General features: G+C 41.0%; 2 protein-coding genes across 3 annotated transcripts; one reads left to right on the forward strand and one right to left on the reverse strand.

The window, feature by feature from the left end:
• The first annotated feature begins 2010 nt into the window (after positions 1-2010).
• On the forward strand, positions 2011-3106 carry LOC127330304 (uncharacterized). The gene is made up of 5 exons (XM_051356559.2): positions 2011-2102; positions 2223-2439; positions 2624-2778; positions 2862-2903; positions 2981-3106. Exons 1-5 carry the CDS (start codon positions 2067-2069, stop codon positions 3104-3106), a joined length of 576 nt encoding a protein of 191 aa, XP_051212519.1. The 5' UTR covers positions 2011-2066.
• Positions 3107-3650: 544 nt separating this feature from the next.
• LOC127334118 (sister chromatid cohesion protein SCC2) lies at positions 3651-19632 on the reverse strand. 2 transcript variants are annotated; one of them, XM_051360534.2, is made up of 28 exons: positions 19215-19632; positions 18984-19111; positions 14484-14620; positions 14290-14395; positions 13950-14200; positions 13761-13871; positions 13569-13680; positions 13222-13315; positions 12949-13135; positions 12431-12862; positions 11737-12263; positions 11462-11669; positions 11343-11393; positions 11091-11249; positions 10838-11002; positions 10048-10347; positions 9818-9970; positions 8083-8252; positions 6942-7047; positions 6320-6481; positions 6018-6122; positions 5710-5943; positions 5498-5631; positions 5167-5421; positions 4740-5088; positions 4533-4625; positions 4329-4454; positions 3651-4232 (listed from the first exon to the last, which is right to left on the reverse strand). In XM_051360534.2, the coding sequence occupies exons 1-28, from the start codon at positions 19451-19453 to the stop codon at positions 3957-3959; spliced, it is 5370 nt and encodes a 1789-aa protein (XP_051216494.1). In that variant the 5' UTR covers positions 19454-19632; the 3' UTR covers positions 3651-3956. The 2 variants fall into 2 exon arrangements, with proteins under 2 accessions (XP_051216494.1, XP_051216495.1); XM_051360535.1 differs by lacking the exons at positions 18984-19111; positions 19215-19632 and adding an exon at positions 14998-15136.
• Between the last annotated feature and the right edge of the window lie 368 nt (positions 19633-20000).

A 20000-nucleotide genomic window follows, 5' to 3' on the forward strand; every position in this document is an offset into this window, starting at 1 on the left:
TGTTTCAGCTAATACATCGTCTGATGTTCATTTTCTATCAAACGGTTTGGATCAGGCAGGAATCGGATAGCACAACCACATGATCACGTTGGTTTGTCATTTGCTTCATTTTTTAGCAACCTTTTTTTGAGCAACCGTTTGCTTCATTTTTTATGTTTGGGTCAGATTTACGGCATCTATGAACTGGTTTCCACAAAAAATGAATCAATTTTACATAATACTATTTTTTATATTAGATCTCTTAAGATAAATAGATTATTGTTCTACTCACCGAGCCTGTCTATTCCTTTAGGCATGAGGTGGTGGAGGAGCATGTGGCTGGTCCTGCATCTCCAGAAACGCTTCAAGTATTGGATATCTCTTTCTTGGAGGAGTCGCTCGAAACTACAACGTTGGAGGGAGATCGTGGCAGTGTTAAGGTTCCACCACCACCACCCATATTGGGGGTGAATTGCAATGACTGGGGTATTTCATTTTACATCAGGACCGATCGTGGGGGCTCTTTACACACATATCCTCATGTGGGAGGGCCATTCAAGAGTCTACAGGAAGCTCAAAAGGCTATTGATACCTTTCTTCATGGCCGCCGGGACCCAGCAATGTAAAGCTCTCCACTTGCGCTCTAGATTTATTCTTTGTGCATACTTGCATTTGATTACTCCTAGCAAGTATATATAGGAGAGTGGATAAATGGAGGTCGAGCTACATGTAGTTCTTTATTTTTTTAAAAACGGAAATCATATTTTTTAAGTTTCAAAAAATTCTGGGAAAAAAAATCCGAGATGTAGCCAATGATGGAATCTACAAACATGCAAAATCTCAATGTGAAATTCTTAGTACCTTAGACTACACAAAAATGAAGAAATTGTGGATCTGAGAATAGTGAATAGTGCACATTTCAAAACTATAAAACCTGTCAGATTTTATCATTTTTGTGTAGTCTACAATACAATAATTTCACATTGAGATTCTGCATGTTTGTAGATTTCATCATTGTCTACATTCAGGATTTTTTGCAGACTTTTTTTAAACTTAAAACTATGATTTCAATTTTTTGAAAATAAAGAGCTACATGTAGCTCGGCCTCCATTTGTTGTTTTCGGTATACATAGCCAACATGTTTTTCTATGATGTAGGCTGACACACAAAAATGATCTAATTTTCAGCAGTAATCAATAAAAAGAATTCCTCTATGGTTGGACTAAAAAAGGCTGTCAAGATTACAGGCAAAAACACAGCCCACGTGAATTTCAAAATTCTTGTTTTGGTCCACTTGAACTTAGATGAACACTTGAGTTGTTGAAATAGTACATAGTTGTAAGAATAGCTGAAAATAACAAAGTCTATATATTGAAGCGGACATGAATTTCAAAGTACTTGTTTCAGTCCACTTAAACTTAGATGGACAGTTGAGTTGTTGGAATAGTACATAGTAGTAAGCGTAGCTGAAAATAACAAAGTATATATAATTCATGATATATCCCTGCCATTATGTATATGTGGCACAGTGGCAGTGTATCTTTGCTAGGAACATGCTCAGCTCAGTTTCTTCCACGTATACTAAATAATGCTAAGGCGAGACCAGCAAGTTCAGTTAACTGGGGAAAACAATGTTAAGAGCATACTGGATTTGGGGATCTGAAAATGAATGATGGGTACCTTCCCCCCCTTTTTTACTATGCATTGAGAATTGACAACTTACCGACATGTGCACGTTTCAATTGTGTTCTGTTTTTGTCGACTACAGCTCAATAGCTCATTAGCTATGTTAAGAGGTAATAACTTGCGAGCTGTTTGATTCCTAATCTACAAACCTTTGGCAAAATTATTAGCTGATAACATTTACCGAGTGCTTAGTACCAGATTTTACTCCACCTTTGAGAAAAATAAAATATATACTAATCATATGAAATGCTTTGATCTAAACTAGGTTCATGGATGGGCTTTCGTATGCGGAAAGGGGTATAAAATGTACTCTTTACTGGCCCGATGGCACTAGGAAGACGCCTTCAAGATCTCATCAAGATGTAATCCGTAATTGGACGTACCAGTTGGCTCAGGCTTTGATGGATGAGTATAATGAGGAGCACCATCTTCCGGAGGTTTCCTCTCTGTCCCTCCCGTCTGTCCCCACACTCTGTCGTGCTAGCACTATGCTGTACTTTCTTATTCATCCATCTCACAATATCACTTATTGATCGGATCCATGCTTGTTAATTTAGGATCGTGCACATCAAGTCAAAGAAGTTGTGTGCATCGAAGCAATTTTTGAGGGTGATGTGTTTAAGTGGTACACTCATATGAATTTCACTACAACGGCTAAAGGAGTCGACGATGGCATCACCACCAATCTATTTTTTACTGAAGTCATATCTACGAAAGGAGAACTTGAGGAATTGGTTCCCAGCTGTTTACGAATGCTTGAGCCTTCTGATAATGGTTTGTACATGCACTTGTCTTGAATGAATTTTGTTCTAGTTTGTGCATCGCACTAACATGAACCTACCTACAACTGTAGTATCTCAAACTGGTTCATGCACGCATGCATGTTTTATTACCTCTAATTAATAGTTATTACTATCATGCATCTGTGCTTCTTATTCTGTTCTGTTTGTATTGCAAGGTACGTGCCATGGTTGTGAAAATAATGGAAGTGGCGAGCATATGAAGCACCCCAAGGATGCTTCTGAGTACACGGGTGGTCATGTGAGGGACACATGTTTTTTGCCGGCACCTGGATTGCCCCCCATGGAATACCCTGTAGGCGACGAGGATGAAGTACGTATGATGATTTATTTCCTATGGAGCTAGTGTTTAACATTTGTGTTCAATGTTTGTTGCTAACTGCATGACTTTTGTAGCTGCATCGCGCTGAGGAGGCTAGGTTAAGAGCCGAGCTCACGGTAAGGGCACACCTCGTGCTGTAACTGTACCCCGGATGTGTGTTTCTTGATTGATTAAATTCTTTGCTCGTCTGTAGGCCTATGAGGATGCAAGCTTTTTTGAAAAGTTCAAGGGCCCCCATCCGGGCCCCTTTCTGGTCAGAGAACCTCTTGTTGAAACCGAAGAAATGCGGCAGCTGTGGTTGGCTTTAGAGGGGCCCTGAAGTGAAAGATGACACCCCTTGCCACTTCCTCTTGACCAAATAATGTCATCATACTCTCCTATATAGATTTGTCTATCTAGGTTTAGACAAATCTAAAACATTTTTTCGACAAATCTTAGACATCTATCTATGAATAGAGGTAGTACTCCATATTATTGATGTCGTCGCGTTGTGCGCAGTTAAATTGTTATGTCCTGTTAGCTTGAGATATATCTATTCTTAACAGATATAAGAACGTAATCTCTGATGAGTGATGGTTTCATAAGTTCGCTTGTAACAATGCTTGTGCGTTCTCGCGTCTTGTTCCTGTGATTGCGCCGTAGGTATTGACGCCTTGACAAACAACGCCCTCTGCAATTTCCCCACTATATTCATCTGCCAACCAGAAGTAGCTGTGCACGCATTTGATGGATCACCATACAAGCCCGACATCATCATTACAAGAACGCAACTAAGTGTATATTTTCCCTTTCAAAATGCCACAGCAGCATCATCAATCATTCAACCATGCAAGAGATAGAATGTACGTGCACCAACCAGGAAGGAAAGCAATGAAACCCTTTCTTTCTATCTCTTTTTCCAATGAATCAGAGCGCGGAGCACAACCTGTTCGTAGTAGTATTTGCCAAAGCCCGGCAAAATTACAAACAAAATGAAATGGGCACACAGCTAGAAAGGAGTGCTCCAAATTAGTGGCATCTAAATTGGTAAGGCTATCTTCCCTTTCTGCTTCTATGTACTATACTAGTACTACCACTGGTAATGGTAATGAGCCCTACACAACGACCTAAATCCCCTGGCAGTCACCTATAATCTTTCCTACAATGTACAGAGCGCCAATCAGTACCAGTCATACTTGGACCCTTTGCCTCGTTACTCGGCCACCTGTCACTGCCTGAGCGCCAAACTCTAGCACCCTCGGCCCACCAGTCCAGTCATCATCGTCAGTGTCGTCATCGTCGTCACCACCACGACCACGACCACCACGGCCTCTTCTAACAGCCACAGGAGCCACCGGCCTCCTAACTTTTGACGCACTTCTTGGAGTTGGCCGCTTCTTCTGGACCGTCTCCGCAGTATACATTACATAGTCCATGGAATCTTCTCGCAGCAATGTCTTGAAATCCTGTGAGTCACAATTCCCATCGAATGTTAAAGTGTTATAGGTCATGAATCCAAGGCCATGGACCATGCAAGATGCAGCTATTTTCAGATGTGCTACCTGGTATACACGCGCTGCATCCTGGAGGGAGCTCGGCAAACTGGTGTTGGTGTTGTTAATGTTAAGTGGGATATTCTGCTTGGAGATTACTTCAACAGATTTTGGTTGATCCTTCAGAGAAAATGCCTGTATTTAAAATGGAAACAGATCTTGTGTCATGCAACAGTGTCTTTGGAGAGCTAGTCTCAATGGGAAAGTGCATACCTGACAGCGAGCATCAGTTAAACTGTAGACAATTTTCAAATGTCTCTTCAGTTTGAGAAGGAGCTGGAGAGCTATCGCATTATGGCAATCTTCCTGAAAATAAAGGGCAGTTTAGTGGAAAATGATGAGACACACATGTAAGATTTGCAACCATTGTGCAGCAGTTGATTCTACCAATATCCTTGGACCAAAAACTTAAAAACCCACCTGAAGTTTGACCATGTCCACATCTGACGTGCTGCACGAATTGTTAAGCATCGTTTGAGGAATATCTGCCAGGTTCTGGTCAGAGTTGCCCACAGGCTCATGCATAACATCACCAGTGTCCCCAGGCTCATGCATAACATCACCAGTGTGGCCAGGCTCATGCATAACATCACCAATGTATCTTGGGATACCCACCACATCTTGCTGCTGATCCATGGTAGTCCAATTCTTCAAATTAGACTCGATTGCTCCAGCTCTAATTTGAATAAGTCGATTTATATCATAGACCAGGTAAAGCGGTTCGTCAGGAGATGTGAAGGGGAGTGACGCAAGAACTTCAACGCAGTATCTGCAACATTTACTGGAGTTAAATACCAGATAATAGAACAGGAGATCAACAGGCACAAACTTACTTTCAAAAACTTACACAAGAAAGCCGATTGTGGGGTAACTCCGGTTGTCTGATACAAATTTGCGCACTATTGAGTGTACAAATTTGTTTCTAGAATTTCTATTTGCACGGATAAGACGGTATATTCTAGATATGCCAGGTTTAACAAATGCAATTGGATTTGCTTTCATGTTGGTTGCCACCATGTTATGGTTGCTGACTATGGCCTCGAAAAACCTAAATGACATTTGCAAGCCATCACCTAGGCGGCTTTCAAAAAATGAAGGATACCTGCAAATAATGCCAATAGGTCAGACCATGTTATTCCATAAAAAAAGAAAAAACATGAGAAGTTGGATCATCATACTTTTCATTCATATTCATCAGCAGATGATGAGCTAATTTTGAGTTCCCCTCCACCGGGTCAGTTTCAAGTGCTATAAGGTGTGGAACACAAGTAATGGGGTGAACTAAACCCTGGCGAAGAACAATTTCAACAATCTACAAGAAAAACAACAATAATCGCTTTTATTTAAAATTAAAAAAAATGAAGTGAGGAAATCTGTTAAAGTAATTCACCTTTAGTGCAGCCTGTCGAACTTGATCGTTTGTATCCAGGGACCTTTCAAGAATAGAATTCCAATACAGCTGGATAATACCACCGCATATATTGGTGTCTCCCGCACCAGCAGCAACAGGCACTTCACTTCCACCATTAGTTGCATAGGGTACATTAGGCTTGCCAGTACTATCAGCTGTGAGTTGGCTTTCCGCGTCACGGAGATACTCATAAAGGTTTTGCAATCCTTGAATCTGGACAAGTAGCTCCAATCATATATACAAAAGGTTATGCAGAATAAAATGCATAATAGGAAGAATGTCTATACCTTCATCCTATAGTCGACACCAGAAGATAATGATGCCTCTATTAGATTCAAAATATCTGTCTGTAGCATAAATTCAGGCTTTGCAATAAGTATGTATCCCAAAGTCTGCATACACACATAAAAATTGGCGTTTAATGAGTAAAACTTCGTATAAAATTCATCCAAGGACCATAAACAATTATAAAGCAACATAAAGTGAAATAGAAAGGTGGCTTTATATCCTCTCTTGTAGGCATTCCATGTTTCTGGTCACCAGTGTCACTAAGTTGAATATTAAGTTCATTAATGATGGGCACACATACCTGCAAAGCTCGAACCTTTAAGCTGAAATCTTCCTTGTAAAGATATCTTCTTTTAAGCAAATCAAGAATCTTTGGGAAATCAAGTTGGTTCTCTGATGCCACCATCAGCTTATAACCATATCTAAGGAGCAGGCCAAGACAAAACAATGATCGACCCAGCAGCTGAGTTTTAATAAGGCAAACGGTCAGCTAATCATAAAGGTGCATGGTAATTCTAAGAAACAACTAACCTCAATGATATTAAGTAAAAGATAGTAGTACATGGAAACAAAAAATGATGGATGACTGTACATATAAAAATGTACTCAATATCACATTTTCAACACATTATATGCCTCACAATACCATGCAACTATGCCAACTGGCCCAAAAGACCAAAAAAATCACAAACTATGCCTGAATTAAATATTTATGCAATCTCATAAACACTGGTGGAGATTAAAGAAAGTACAGTTCACATTAAAAGAAGTTTATGCGGTGTCATGTTGTGTGAATCTGATTTGACTTCTGAGACATACAGGGTCACTAGATATAAAGTAAATGAAGAGAAGAAAATAAGATTCATATGTAGCATAGCTTGTAGAAAATGTTATTCAGCCAATAAAACAAGTAGTAGCAATACCTGACTATCAGAGCTAGAACTAGACAGATGCTTGTAGAAAATGTTAACAAGGTACTCCAACAACCTCGGGCCTCTGCCTGCTGCGTTGCTAAGGGCAGAAAGACATCTGTTCATGAAAATGAGCATATAGAGATAAATAAACAATAATATTTCAAGCAACATGATCCCACAAAGCTAACAAAGCTCAATAACTCATGCAAGAATCAAATGAGATTTGAAGTACTGCATCCAATTTTAGATTTGCACAGATAATTCCCAAGATGCAAATAGTGGTGATACATGCATGAAAAATGTCTGGATTACTACCCTTCTAGATATCATGAGCGGGTTTGTCCGTGCATGAAAAAGGTCATCTATAATGCACTTCTAAATAGTGCTTAACCATGCCAAGAGAGATAAGTATTATGTTATTAACATATGTAGATCCACAACAGGATAGCTTGAGTAGGTTAAGGGTGCCTGAAGCCTCAGGATAGGGCACGGGCCTAGCAAGTCTAAGGTTCAGTTTGACTTATAAATTCTCATTGCTTGATCATTAAATTACGCACTAGATCTTTATATTTAGGACAACTGACTTGCTCCACGAGACTTGAGCTCTATCTCTAATTTCCTAACGGAAGCTTTTTTCTTTTTTCCTAACAGAAGCTTTTTCTTTTCTTTAGTGGAAAACTAAACAAACTCTTTCCAACCGGATAGCATTAATCTTCATTTGATTTGTCCCCTATCCAATCATCATATTACACTTACTGCCAGGCCTCAGGCCCAGGCCCAGGCCCAGGTCCCCACGTCCATAATGATTTATTTTTTATTCTGTACTCCCTCCGGTAAATCAGCGACAACTAATATGGAATGGTGGGAGTAATATTTATGTTCAGAACTTGATCTGCGTCCTTATTTGCTTTAGCAAAATTTATACAAGTTTACCTAAACATCTGATGTTCCATGGCTGTAAAAAATATGACACACGTTTTGTTTTAAAGTGGGACCTAGCTAGGGTTTTATAATGATCGGCATGGCACCGATCCATTTCTGTCCTTTTTAGCTAAAACTGATGAATTTTACTGGTACTGATGTGAAAGATGGTACAGAAAAGACCATTGAAAAATCAGAAAACTAAAAGTAAGGGAAGAAATAAAATTACTTGATACAGGCATGTACAACCGTCAAAAAAGAGTGGCGAACTATCATCTGCTTCAGGTCCTGCTCAAGTTCTTCTACCACAGTTTGTGGTGGCTTTCGAATGAGTGGAATAACAGCATCAATCACAAAAATTATACTTTCAAGTAACCGGGCAGTTGATTTACTGTCAGCCTGCAGATACAGAGATCAGAAGTGAGTGCCAAATATAGCGGTAGTGAAAATAAAGGAAGGCCGTAATTTGTTCACATAGCGACAAACACCCTTGCATTCACTTCCAAAATGGATATATCTCAGCAATTTCATCACATAAGAAAATGAAAACACAATAATGTTCTTGATTTTAGTGTCTAGATGCATCCAAATTTAGACAAATCTAAGACAACTTTCATGGGACAGAGGGAGTATATAATCAAAACCAGGATCTGACATTTTTTATACAATTATGTACTTATTACACGTGACAATACAATTTGCCAACATAGACATATGCTCAACTGCTAAATTGCTCATGTCTGCAGCACAACTAGCATGGGAGCGTGAAACAACAGTATGATAGGGAAGGTAGGTGCACTGGTGCGGAGCACATGTTACAGGTATATATCCACACGGCATGGGTGAACTCTAGCTGGCAGAAAGAAAGAGCAGGAATAGCCCACGAAATAAAATAGCACACGAGGAGCTGAATTACATAGCATGGAGATGCCAATAATTCAGTAAACATGCAAGAAAGAGCAAAAAATTGGTCATGGCAAATAAATTGGTGGGTTGGTTTTGGTCATCAACCTGATATACCATAATCATCACCCACCAGGAAGATGCCCTATTAAGTGGTACTCCCTCCGTTCCAATGAATAAGGATTATATTTTTTTGAAAAGTCAAGCCAAGTAAAGTTTGACTAAACTTTTAGAAAGATCTATCAACATATATGATATTTTATCGATATAATATGAATATATATGTCATGATGTATCTAATGATATTGGTTTTGTATTTTGAATGTTAACGATTTTTTGTAAAAACTTGGTCAAGCTTTGCATGGTTTGACTTTGAGGTACTACCTCCAGTCGGTTTTAATCGACGCGACACCACGTACATGCATAGTTGATGTCATCGCTGCCACTGCGTCGATTTAATTCGATCAGAGGGAGTAGTATATAACGAATGATATAATGATGGGTTGGTGACATGGATTTTAGGTCAAAAGCTATGGTAAAAAAATATCGTTGGCTTTAAATACAGAACCTCAAAGAACAAATAGTAGGCAGATATGCAAGAATCAGCAAAATGTAAATCATATAACCTGATGGTGCAAGAGAGGGCAGCGAGTAGTTTGGTCATGATACTTACAAGCTACCTGATTGTTTAGATTAGGTTCTTCCTTCTTAGATATAAGAAGTAAGAGGCTAAACCTCTATAATTAAAAGAGGACCCGCAAGCTACCAGTGGTAGTAACAAAAAAACTGGTTAGCATTTCTTCCATCCAGATTTCAATATCCCAGCCTATAATCATATCTTTCAAATTAAAACCCATCCCCCTTCAGCAGTCACCAATCAACCCTTCTCTGTGCTGAATATAAGAAATGCCAACTATATGTTCTTCCTAACACTAGCTAAACGCTTGTTCTCATTGCTCCTATAATGGTTACTCATTACTACGGAAGAGGATCATGGGATAAGCACAAGTTATTTTTACAGGAAATGGCACAAAGTTCAAGAGAAGGAAAGCCGTGCTCACCTGATTCTTAAGGTATGGTTGAAGTGTCACCACAAACTGAGAAGGGTCGGTTACTGGAGTGCAGAGCGTAGGATCCACAATACAAAATGCTTGCAAAACAAGAACATAAGGAAGCGTGCGGATTTTTGTCTCATTATCAGCTCCCTCCTCAACCTTGATATCAAACATGATTAAGAACCAATCTTAAATATGAAAAATGTAGCTAGTGTCTAAATTTGGTCAGAGAATACCTGCAATATCCTTTCTAATAAGCGTTTGCATATCAATTCACAACGCTTACGAAGTGAGGCCATCATGGATGAGCTAATGCCCGTGGCCTTACTTGACGGTGGGAGGAAATCAAGTGTCAAACTGCGTTTTATAATGGTAACGAGGGGTTGATGACTTGGCATCTTTCTCAACATGTCAACAATTTGCTCAGTCTTTTTTGCGATCTCCATAGGAACTGAACTACCATCAGCAACCAAGTGTTTATCACTCCCAGAAGGTTCATCAAACCATAGCTCATAAAATGTTTTGCATACAAGATCCTACAAAAGAAAATGAATATAGGTTCAAAATTAACTAACATGGACAATAAAAAGGAACTAAAACCTTCCATCCAAAGATGGTGCATAGCTTTTGTTTTTGTAATGTCCTTAGCCTCTATTTTCATATTTCTTTTGAAAGGCATCATTAAGGGCAGAATAAAAAAATATTATGCAAGACACAAAAAAGATAATGAAGATGTGACGAATTTCACATTATCAAGCATTTACTTCTGTAATACATACAATTTTCGTGTTGAGGATGATACTGATTAAGCAAAATTCAAGGCAGCTTCACATGTAAGATGGACTAATTAACTGTCAATACCAATTGCTGAAGCTCATATACTAACTTATTACTATGTCACTGAAGCAAGAAAACAACAAAAGGAAACGAAACATTCCAGTATAATACCAAGTCCAGAATCTGCTATCATAAATGTAAAGCCATTTCTCATGAGCACCACTCAATGGCTTTTTTCTATAAACTCACCTGTACACTTGATTCATCATCATTAACACGCGAAATAATCTCCACAAAGGCATTAGTTGTATCTGCATTGGGATTTGAAGCACAGAGATCACGGATAATTTTGATTGCACGTTTGCGAACACTTACTCCAGTGTCCTTTATCCGTTCAGCGACTTTTTCAATATACTGTGATGGAAACATGTAAAGTTATTCACATAAACACAACACCCAAGAAACTGTCATAACTCATCGATAACTGGATACGTCTACCAACCTTCAAGCCCACATCAGGGTGTGAAGCAATATGCCTTCCAACAAGCTCGAGTGCAGCTTCACGAACAGAAATAGCGGAGTCACAAAACCTTCCTTCAACAGCAGATTGGACACGCTTGTCACCCAATACCTCAGGATCAGCTTCAACAATACTGCTGACCTGTAGAGGTATTAAGGCTAAGTAGCGATGGCTAGTGTCCAAATGAGAATGATACACATCATATATAGCTTTACAAAATCAACATGCACTCACCGCTCGTAAGGCCTTTGCTCTTATTACCGGAGAATTTTCTCTCAAGCTAGCCTGATAAAACAGTGGACATTAACACCACGACATCTAATTAAATGAAACATCAGGAAGCAATCACATACCAAAAGGAGGGAAAGAATTTTATCGAATCCCCGAGAAAATGAGTTCTTCTGGCCAAGTGCCAAGCAAACTTTCTTAGCCCAGTCTCTAGATAGTACTGAGCCAGTGCCAGAATCTCGCAGAATCTCCTTAGATTTCAACCTGGAAAGATAATAGATAATCTTCTCCTGAGAATGTTGGTCTTCTTTGTACCACATGCAGAGATAGAACCTGCACACAAAATGGTAATCAATCTCCAATGACACTTGGGACAACAAAAACAAAGATATTACCATACCATCGAGAAAACAGGTTCCCATCATCTTGCGGCCCAGCTTCCTGGAGATAATTCAAAAGTATCTGTTGAACAGTATCTACCACTGTCACCTCATCAGGTGTAGCAGATTTTTTCTTATGTGAGGTAGATGTTCTTTTGCTTTTTTCTTTATTTTGAAGCTCATAGTACGACTGTAACACACTGAGCTGTTGCTTGCAGAAGCATAAGAGGCAGACAGAATCGGGCTGTAAGTTTTCCTGACTACAAGCCCCCATACAATCTGCATGGAAACATCTCCCACATGTGTCACATGCCATATTTATACCTCTTCCACCAAGACAAACACAACATTTATTTTTCAGAATTTTTGAGCTATCATTGTCTGTATCAGTAAGTTCTTGCAATATCCAAAGCTTCTCCTTGCTACAGATAACAGAATCACGCTTCAATCTTGATGCAATACCACCAAGAAGATCTATAGCAAAGCAGCGAGCAGAGGTGTCCTTTGATTGCAATCCAGCATTTTGAAGCAGCAACACACAGAGAACCTAAACATAAGAAAGAGTACTTGAGGGTATTATGAAATTGACTACACTAAACAGAATTACAACTGTGAGTAATGTTTTTAGCAGATATTACAAAAATACGCTAACAGCAGCTCATGTACTATCTCAATTTTAGCAGGAGCAGTGTAGCATTGTTGAGTGATATTTACCTCGAGTATAGAGGCAGCAGCTGGATATTCAGGCAAGTTTAGTACTGTTAGCAAATCCTGCACAAGATTTTCTATAATCCCTTTGGCCTCTGACATATCTTGAGTTTTAGCAGCAGTAAAACGTTGAAGCACATTGGTCCAGAAAAGGCAACAAGCCTCCGTTGCAGCTTCATGGCAGCTAATTGGATAACTAGCATCAACCGAGGCATCAATGATTGTGCTCCAATTTACAGGTCCCTTTAAGCTATCAGGCACATTTGCACTGAACTGAACCAAGTGAATTAGCAGGGCTGTTATCATCTGGATTTGCTTTTGTTCCTCATCAGCTAGATGGTAAGTTCTGATAGCATTTTTCGAGAACTGCAACTTACGGACCAGCTGAAGTGTTTCATCAACCAGGTAACTCCTGTGTTGCGTATATGATGAAAAAACCTGGAGAAGAGTTGAAAGGTAAGAAAGGAAATTGTTTGGAGAACTGAAAGGGTAGAAAATTGTTGAGCCAATAAGCAAAGATCTACCGTGCAAATAACACTGATCGCCTTCAATTGTAAAAGCTGCATATTCTCCACCAAGAATGTAGTAAAGCAGGTTTTTACTAACTGCATGATACAACTATCTGATAACCGCACTGTTATGAGTAGTTCTTTAAGAAAGCCCAATATCAAGCATAGTTTCTGCACAGCAGACTTTATAGGTGGAGAAACTCTGATAAAGAAAAGGAAAAGTGAACTGGATTAGTTCCCCACAAAAACTCAAGAAGGAAACAAACTAAGCATAAATTAATCATGTACTTGTTTGCAGAAGATTTCCTCGCACTTAAATTAGAGGCAGTACGCCTCTTTTTGCTAGCTGGTCCATTTTCCATGTCTTCTTCATCTTCATCTCCTAGATTTGACCAATAGAGAGTTATATAAATGCCAATCTGTGATGTAAAGAATTTAATCACAATAACGTAAACTATCTTGTTGTGAAGGAATGACATAGTACCATATGTACCAATCCCCCAAAGAACACAAAGGTCTATATTCAATGCAGAAACAGAAATGTAACTCCACAACCATGAAATGCTGGTGATAGAAATAACAGCGTGAAGAAATGTTCATTTCACAAGGTTAAAAAGATGGTATTTCAAGACTACCATCATTTGTGACATTTCCAGCTGGCTTGTAGAGAGCTCGGAAGGTTGGGTTACTTGCAGCCATACAATCCATTATCTGATGTCTTGAGAAATCAATAATTCGTTCAATAAGCTGATACAACCAAAGTTTCTTTTAGTCAGAAACCTCAAAAATATGATTCATTACAAGTAAGGAGTTCAGAATGTTCATACCTCTTCTCGATAAAGCTGCTTTGGCATATCACGGTTGGTCATGATTGCTAACGCAGCATGAATGGACTCCAGAGCAGAAAAAACCAAGTGTTCAGCATCTATGGCATCAGCCTGAAGTCAACCAAGAACAAGTCAGACTATAACATGCGGAATCTTTTATTGAGAAATTATAAAGATACCACAACTCACATTTTCTTTCACGTCTATCGATAATCCTTGAGAACACCGGATCTGACGGTCTATCACATGCAATAGACTCATAAGTGTATCCATAGGAGTCTCATGCAACATCTGCTTTGATCGAACATATGTAATCTCATTTACAAGAACCTTAACATCAGTCAGTGGAACTGATAACCAATCATCACCATCTGCATTATCAGGGATTTCTGCTTTCCCACAGAAGTCCTCCACCAGCTCACGGAAGTTGGCAATGACTTCTAGAATACATAATTCAAACACGAATCAGCTGGTTGTTTTGAAGTAAAAGGAAGAAAGATGGGACATATACGGATTAAAAAGAAAAAACCTTGACTATTAGGAATGCTCGGGCCAGAACTCGAAGTAGAATTATCGATTTCCTTCTTCCTTACTTTTGGTTTCCTTGAAGCAACGGAATCTGGTGTTACTTCATTCTGAAAGAGAAGCATGTTAGCACAAACACAAAATGGTCACAAGGAACTGAACACTAGTTAGAAGCAAAACCATTGGTATTTAACATACACGATGATCCTCTCGGTGTGAATTGATGAAATCTGGAGGAAGTGCATGCTCCTTCCGTGCTTTGTTCAGGTTAGGTGCAAGATGCTCAGAATGCTTCTGGCGTCCTTGATTTAGATATTCCTGACCAACAAGGGGACCTGAAAAACTTGACCAATGTAACAAGGAATTACATAGTGAGAGAGGAATGCTTATAACAGAAGTAATTATGTAATATGGAAAGCAGTAGAAACACCATACAATATGCAACTTGAGTTTGTTTTATGGAGAATAAAATGTGAGCTCCAATGTTAGGTTGAACAGAAGTTGCAGTAGCAATCTTTAAAGACAACCGACTAGGGTAAAACAAGCAGATTATACATCCACACTATGCAAAAATATCTTCGAGTTAACATGATGAAACTGAGAGCCAAACTAGTAAATTAGCAATGGTATTGCCAGGATAAAAAAAAGCGAGACCCATGGGCACTAGCACCCAGGGCATATTCTTATAGAAGAAGCTAAATGAGCCACAAACCCGCATCTGATGAGATTCGAACCCGGGTTGCGGGGTAGCCACCAACTCGAGCTAACCATCTGACCCTCCGGTCATTCTCCGGTATAATAGACCAGGATAAGAAGAGACTTGGAAATTCGTACATCATAATTCACATATAATAGACCAGGAACAGTTCAAATACAAGTGCCTAAACCAAAGATTACATCAACAGCACACCCTCCAATCTATCACCTTCTGTAGAGCCATGTAACGTTGATGTTATCAGCAAAATAACATTCTAAAAAGTTAATAAGAATCAACCATGTACTTTAAAGAGTCCAACTGCTTAGTCAGGATGGAAACCGTTTTTGGAGCTACACCTACTGCACTCCAACCACCACAATCCTTGGGTTCAACTCTGGGTAATGATTAGCTTACGTTTGATTCTTTCCTACATAATTGAGGATCTGAATTAATTAGATTGTATGTCTGTGTTTCACACATTCCCGAAGAAAGGATCACCCCGGAGGATTGCTGAAATAAAAGGCAAGTAGCTGGAGCTAGTAATGACAATTTTACACAAGGATTTGGATACCGAACCGCATGGGTAGGGTATGGGTATGATTTTTCGCACATGGTAACCCAATAAGTTCATGGCGGCTATGGTTAATTTCATGCCCGAAACATAATAATTTATTGCATATGACACGTGGACTGTCTGAGACGAAACATAATTGTAAACTCTTAACTCTTTAAATGCCATATGTTGCAGTTGTTGTATAAATAAGTTGTTGAGTTTAATTGCTATTTCATGGGGGTATAATTTGTACATGATGAGTGGACCCGACGACCATGGATACCAATCCAGTACGTGCATCGGCATGATTTCCTAGCCATGGATATATTCGTGGCAGCAACAGGCATCCTCGTGGGTATAGGTATGGGTTTGGTATTGCTTGATTCATGCAAAACCTGACCCATTGCCATTTTTAGTTGGAGCATAAAGTATTTTTAGTAGTGCATAAATCTAGACATTTGCACTGACAACCTACTAACCTGTAACTAGTTGGTTCCATATAGACATATAGCTGCTACACGTTGAGTTTGCCTGTTGCAGCAAATGCTCAGTCTCCAGAGGCAAGCAGGAACTTAGAATCTAGATGTTCCTTGGCATGGTATCTCTTTAGACATGTTGGTGCAGTAATAGGACTAACTTTTTTAAGAAAAAAATAAACCATATGGCACATCAAATCTTAAAGGTTCATGGTCAGTACTTGATTGTAACTTGAGCGGTTGAGCTGTGGTCCCTCTATTTGTAAATTATTGCCTGTTTGGGATCCAGTAGACAGGACGTTAACATGGCATGTCAAAATGCTGATGACGCATACCCAGATTGAGCAACAAACAAACATGCTCAAATAGATAAAAAGGATTGCAACATTACCAATTAATCTAGAAAAGAAGGCAGTTCTTTATGAGCCTACTATCTATCAAAAGCTGCATTTTTTTCAGCCCAAATTTATAATCATAATTTAAACAAGTTAGCATGACCAAATATGAAGAGTAGCACAACAATAGTATCGGTGAAGATGGGTGTGTATCCCCCAGCAATAACTGGAAAAAGTCATGAAAAAGGAAACAATAAAACAGCTGAAAATTGTTAAGGACTGAACTTCAGCGCAAAGGGGGAGTAGAAATGGAGCAAGCAGAAAATGGAGCATGGAACTTAGTGGTGGTGCCGTGGTGAGATGACAGAAGCCAGGAGTGTGATGCTTGTGCAGAAATTTTTGAGGATGACGAGAGTGAAGTGAGCACTGAGCAGCGAATGTCTTTCCGACATAAACCTTGGGCTGAAATTGACCCTTCCACTTGTGCTACCTTAGTCTACCGAGCCCTAATCTGGGGACTTTAAGTTGCAGACAATTTGTTTGTTAGTTTTTCAATCTTCTTCCGATCTTACACTCGCGGAGTCTCGTGGTCAAACTCCAGCCACACCAGACAAAAGTGGAATGAATAAGGGGCAGGCAGATACCTTCAGACATCTTGTAATGCGTGACTCCGCCGGTTAATGGTTAATAGAAAACATCTTCTCCTACTTCCTCCCTAGGGTCTGCTAGCTAGAAGTGGCTCTTGAAGCCATGAAAAGATAACGCGTTTAAACAAGTCCTAAAGAGCTAAGTGTTGTAAGGGACTAACTTGGCTATTTTGTAATGGATGAAAAAACATGTTGAGCAATCTTCAACAGAACTAGGGGACCAAATGCGCCAGCCATTAATTAGATATTTATATTTCATTTAAAACATAGTGCAAATTAGCAATCACTCCACTTGTATGCGGTTGAACTGTTGCAAAGAGAATGAAATATATATGTGTGATAGCATTAGTGCTAGATGTATACATCAAAGCAACAAAATCGTAAAGGTTCTAAACATGCACTAAATAAGAGAAATGTACTAGGAAGCATGTAATTAGTTCTGTTTAGGATTACTGAATAATGCCAACACAAGAATGCATACCGGTAGGTGAGTGCAACAAGGGAATGATGGTCAACTAGGAAGCATGCGACCAGTTCTGTTTCGGGAATGCTGCATAATGCCAGCACAAGAGCACGTCGAGGCAGTTGAGTGCAACAATGGAATGATGGAATTATCGACAACACTTAAGCTAGGACTTGAGCGGCTTGATTTATAGCAAGGAAAATATTTATATTAGATGGGCAACTGGATAGTATTTCTTTGGGCTCTGCAAGTTGGATACCGGGGTCCGTGTCTGAATCGAGTATCCCTGATATACTCGGGCGATATTTGGTCAAAGCCCTGTGTACCATACCAGTTTATGGAACTGGAAGTATTTGAGGTGCATACACGTCAAAACCAAATGGCGCGAAAGCAGCAAATCCTGTACGCATCACCTAATTAACAGCCATACATCCTTCCTCTATAGGTTAAACACAAGCACAGTGACATCCGAAAATCCCATCCCGAAGGCAAACTGCTTTGATGGAGCGATTTCAAACTGCTAATGTTACACAGAACGTGCCGAGACTAAATTACGTGCGGTACGGCTGTTTTACATAACAAAAACAAAACGACACACGAGAACTGAGGTCCAGCTCAGTGGCAAGGCAAGGCGAGTGCGCAGCCAGCCCACCCGGGTTCGAATCCCATCCGTAGCGAGAAATTGCTGGAGGGCGAACTAAACGGGTTATCATCCGTAGCGAGAAATTGCTGGAGGGCGAACTAAACGGGTTATCATCCGTAGCGAGAAATCGCTGGAGGGCGAACTAAACGGGTTATCATCCGTAGCGAGAAATCGCTGGAGGGCGAACTAAACGGGTTATCATCCGTAGCGAGAAATCGCTGGAGGGCGAACTAAACGGGTTATCATCCGTAGCGAGAAATCGCTGGAGGGCGAACTAAACGGGTTATCATCCGTAGCGAGAAATCGCTGGAGGGCGAACTAAACGGGTTATCATCGGTAGCGAGAAATCGCTGGAGAGTCTCATCCAATCTAACAATGTATAGCCAAGGGAGGGATCATTCCCCCGTTGGTCCACGTTTTTAAAAACAAAACGACACACCACACTCGGTTTACCAAATGATGGAATGGCATGGGCATGGAAGGGTTTTTTGCAACCGAATTACATATGGCACGAAACTGAGTACGTGTGTTGGGAGCAATTTGTGACCTCTATCAGAGAAGCAACTCCAACATTAAGCAAATGCTAGGCAAGCTACCATGAGAAGTAACACCAACACACGGGCAGCATGGTAAATATGGTACAGCAGCATCATATAGGTCTACTAGTCCAAGTGAAGTGATAGCAAAGTAGTGTTGATACAGGCATTCGAGAGCTGAAGCTGGTTGGGTAGCTATGAGATCAACCATAGAAGCTAGTAAGTGAAGAGTCGAGACAGAGAGGTAGCCAGTCCAATGCAATGGGCGGAAACGTAGCAGGCATACATGGTGGTAGCAAGCTAGGTTGAGCGGCCTAGTAAGGAAGGCTCAATTTGCAGAGCGTTTACCTTGCGAAGGAGGAGGAGGAGCGCGGGGCTTGAACTTGAAGGCGTCGGGGTTGTGCTTGAGCACCTCCCTCCAGAGCAAGGAGCAGTCTCTGGGATCCGCCTCGGCGTGATCCGCCTCCGTGAATCCCCTGCGTGGGAAAATGGAAATCAGCCGGGGGTTGCGAAATTCTGGGCGGGAGCAGCGAGCTAGTGGAAGGGAAGGGAATGGAAGGGAAGGGAAGGGCGAGTTACAGGTGTGAGATGTCGGTGTTGGCGAGTACGCGTGCGATGGCGGCGGCCTGCATGATCATGTCGGGGCGGTCGGGCTCGGCGAGGGGCTCGTCGCGGTCGTGGGAGGGCGCGGCGGGGAGGGTGGGGAGCGGCAGCGTGGCGGCGATCTCGGAATGGACGGTGTTGGGCAGGCGGCAGGCGCGCTCGAAGCCGGGCCTCCCGTCGCCGGCGCCGGCGCCGGCGCCGGGCGGAGGGTCCATGGCGGGCGAAACCCTAGATCGATTTGGAAGTGGAGGGACAGTGGGCGAGCAAGGACTCTGGAGGAGGGGAAGGGAATTTGTGGAGTTGCTTAGCTGAGCATTAGTAGTCGGGCGGGCGGGCGGGCGGGGTGCGAATTAGGAAGGGAAGCTGAGGTGGTGGTGGTGGTGGGCGGAGGGAGGAGAGAGCTCCGACGACCAAGCTTGTGGGAGACGGAAACAACAGGCAGCCATTCACAACTAGAGCAACACAAGTGGGTGGCCTTGATGGGCACAGTAAAGAAATGATTTGGTTGGGTTGGATTTGGGTTGGGTGGGTGGGCTCTCCCCAAATTCAAAATGCTTTTTCCGTCGAGATGTTTATTAGGAGTACTTTCGTTTTGGGCTCATGGGCTGGGTTGACGTGTCATTTTTCACCGAGAGAAGAAGCACGACTTTTGGACCAGACCTAGAGGGCTTGGAAGCCCAAAACAGGGCAGGTGGCGCGCCCACCTTGCTAGGGCGCACCACCCCCTCTCTTCGGCCGTCGATCATCCAAACCGACGTATTT

This window comes from Lolium perenne, unplaced genomic scaffold (genome assembly GCF_019359855.2).
Source record: "Lolium perenne isolate Kyuss_39 unplaced genomic scaffold, Kyuss_2.0 unplaced29, whole genome shotgun sequence".
In the NCBI taxonomy this organism is placed as follows: Eukaryota; Viridiplantae; Streptophyta; class Magnoliopsida; order Poales; family Poaceae; genus Lolium; species Lolium perenne.

Excerpts from the sequence above, each read along its gene's own strand:
- LOC127330304 (XM_051356559.2), top strand. The coding sequence starts at position 2,067 with ATGGATGAGTATAATGAGGAGCACCATCTTCCGGAG. Across the intron at positions 2,779-2,861 it reads CTGTAGGCGACGAGGATGAA|CTGCATCGCGCTGAGGAGGC; the intron begins GTACGTATGATG and ends TGACTTTTGTAG. Across the intron at positions 2,904-2,980 it reads GGTTAAGAGCCGAGCTCACG|GCCTATGAGGATGCAAGCTT; the intron begins GTAAGGGCACAC and ends GCTCGTCTGTAG.
- LOC127334118 (XM_051360534.2), bottom strand. The coding sequence starts at position 19,453 with ATGGACCCTCCGCCCGGCGCCGGCGCCGGCGCCGGCGACGGGAGGCCC. Across the intron at positions 13,681-13,760 it reads AGCAGCTTTATCGAGAAGAG|CTTATTGAACGAATTATTGA; the intron begins GTATGAACATTC and ends TGGTTGTATCAG. Across the intron at positions 11,250-11,342 it reads GAGCAAAGGCCTTACGAGCG|GTCAGCAGTATTGTTGAAGC; the intron begins GTGAGTGCATGT and ends ATACCTCTACAG.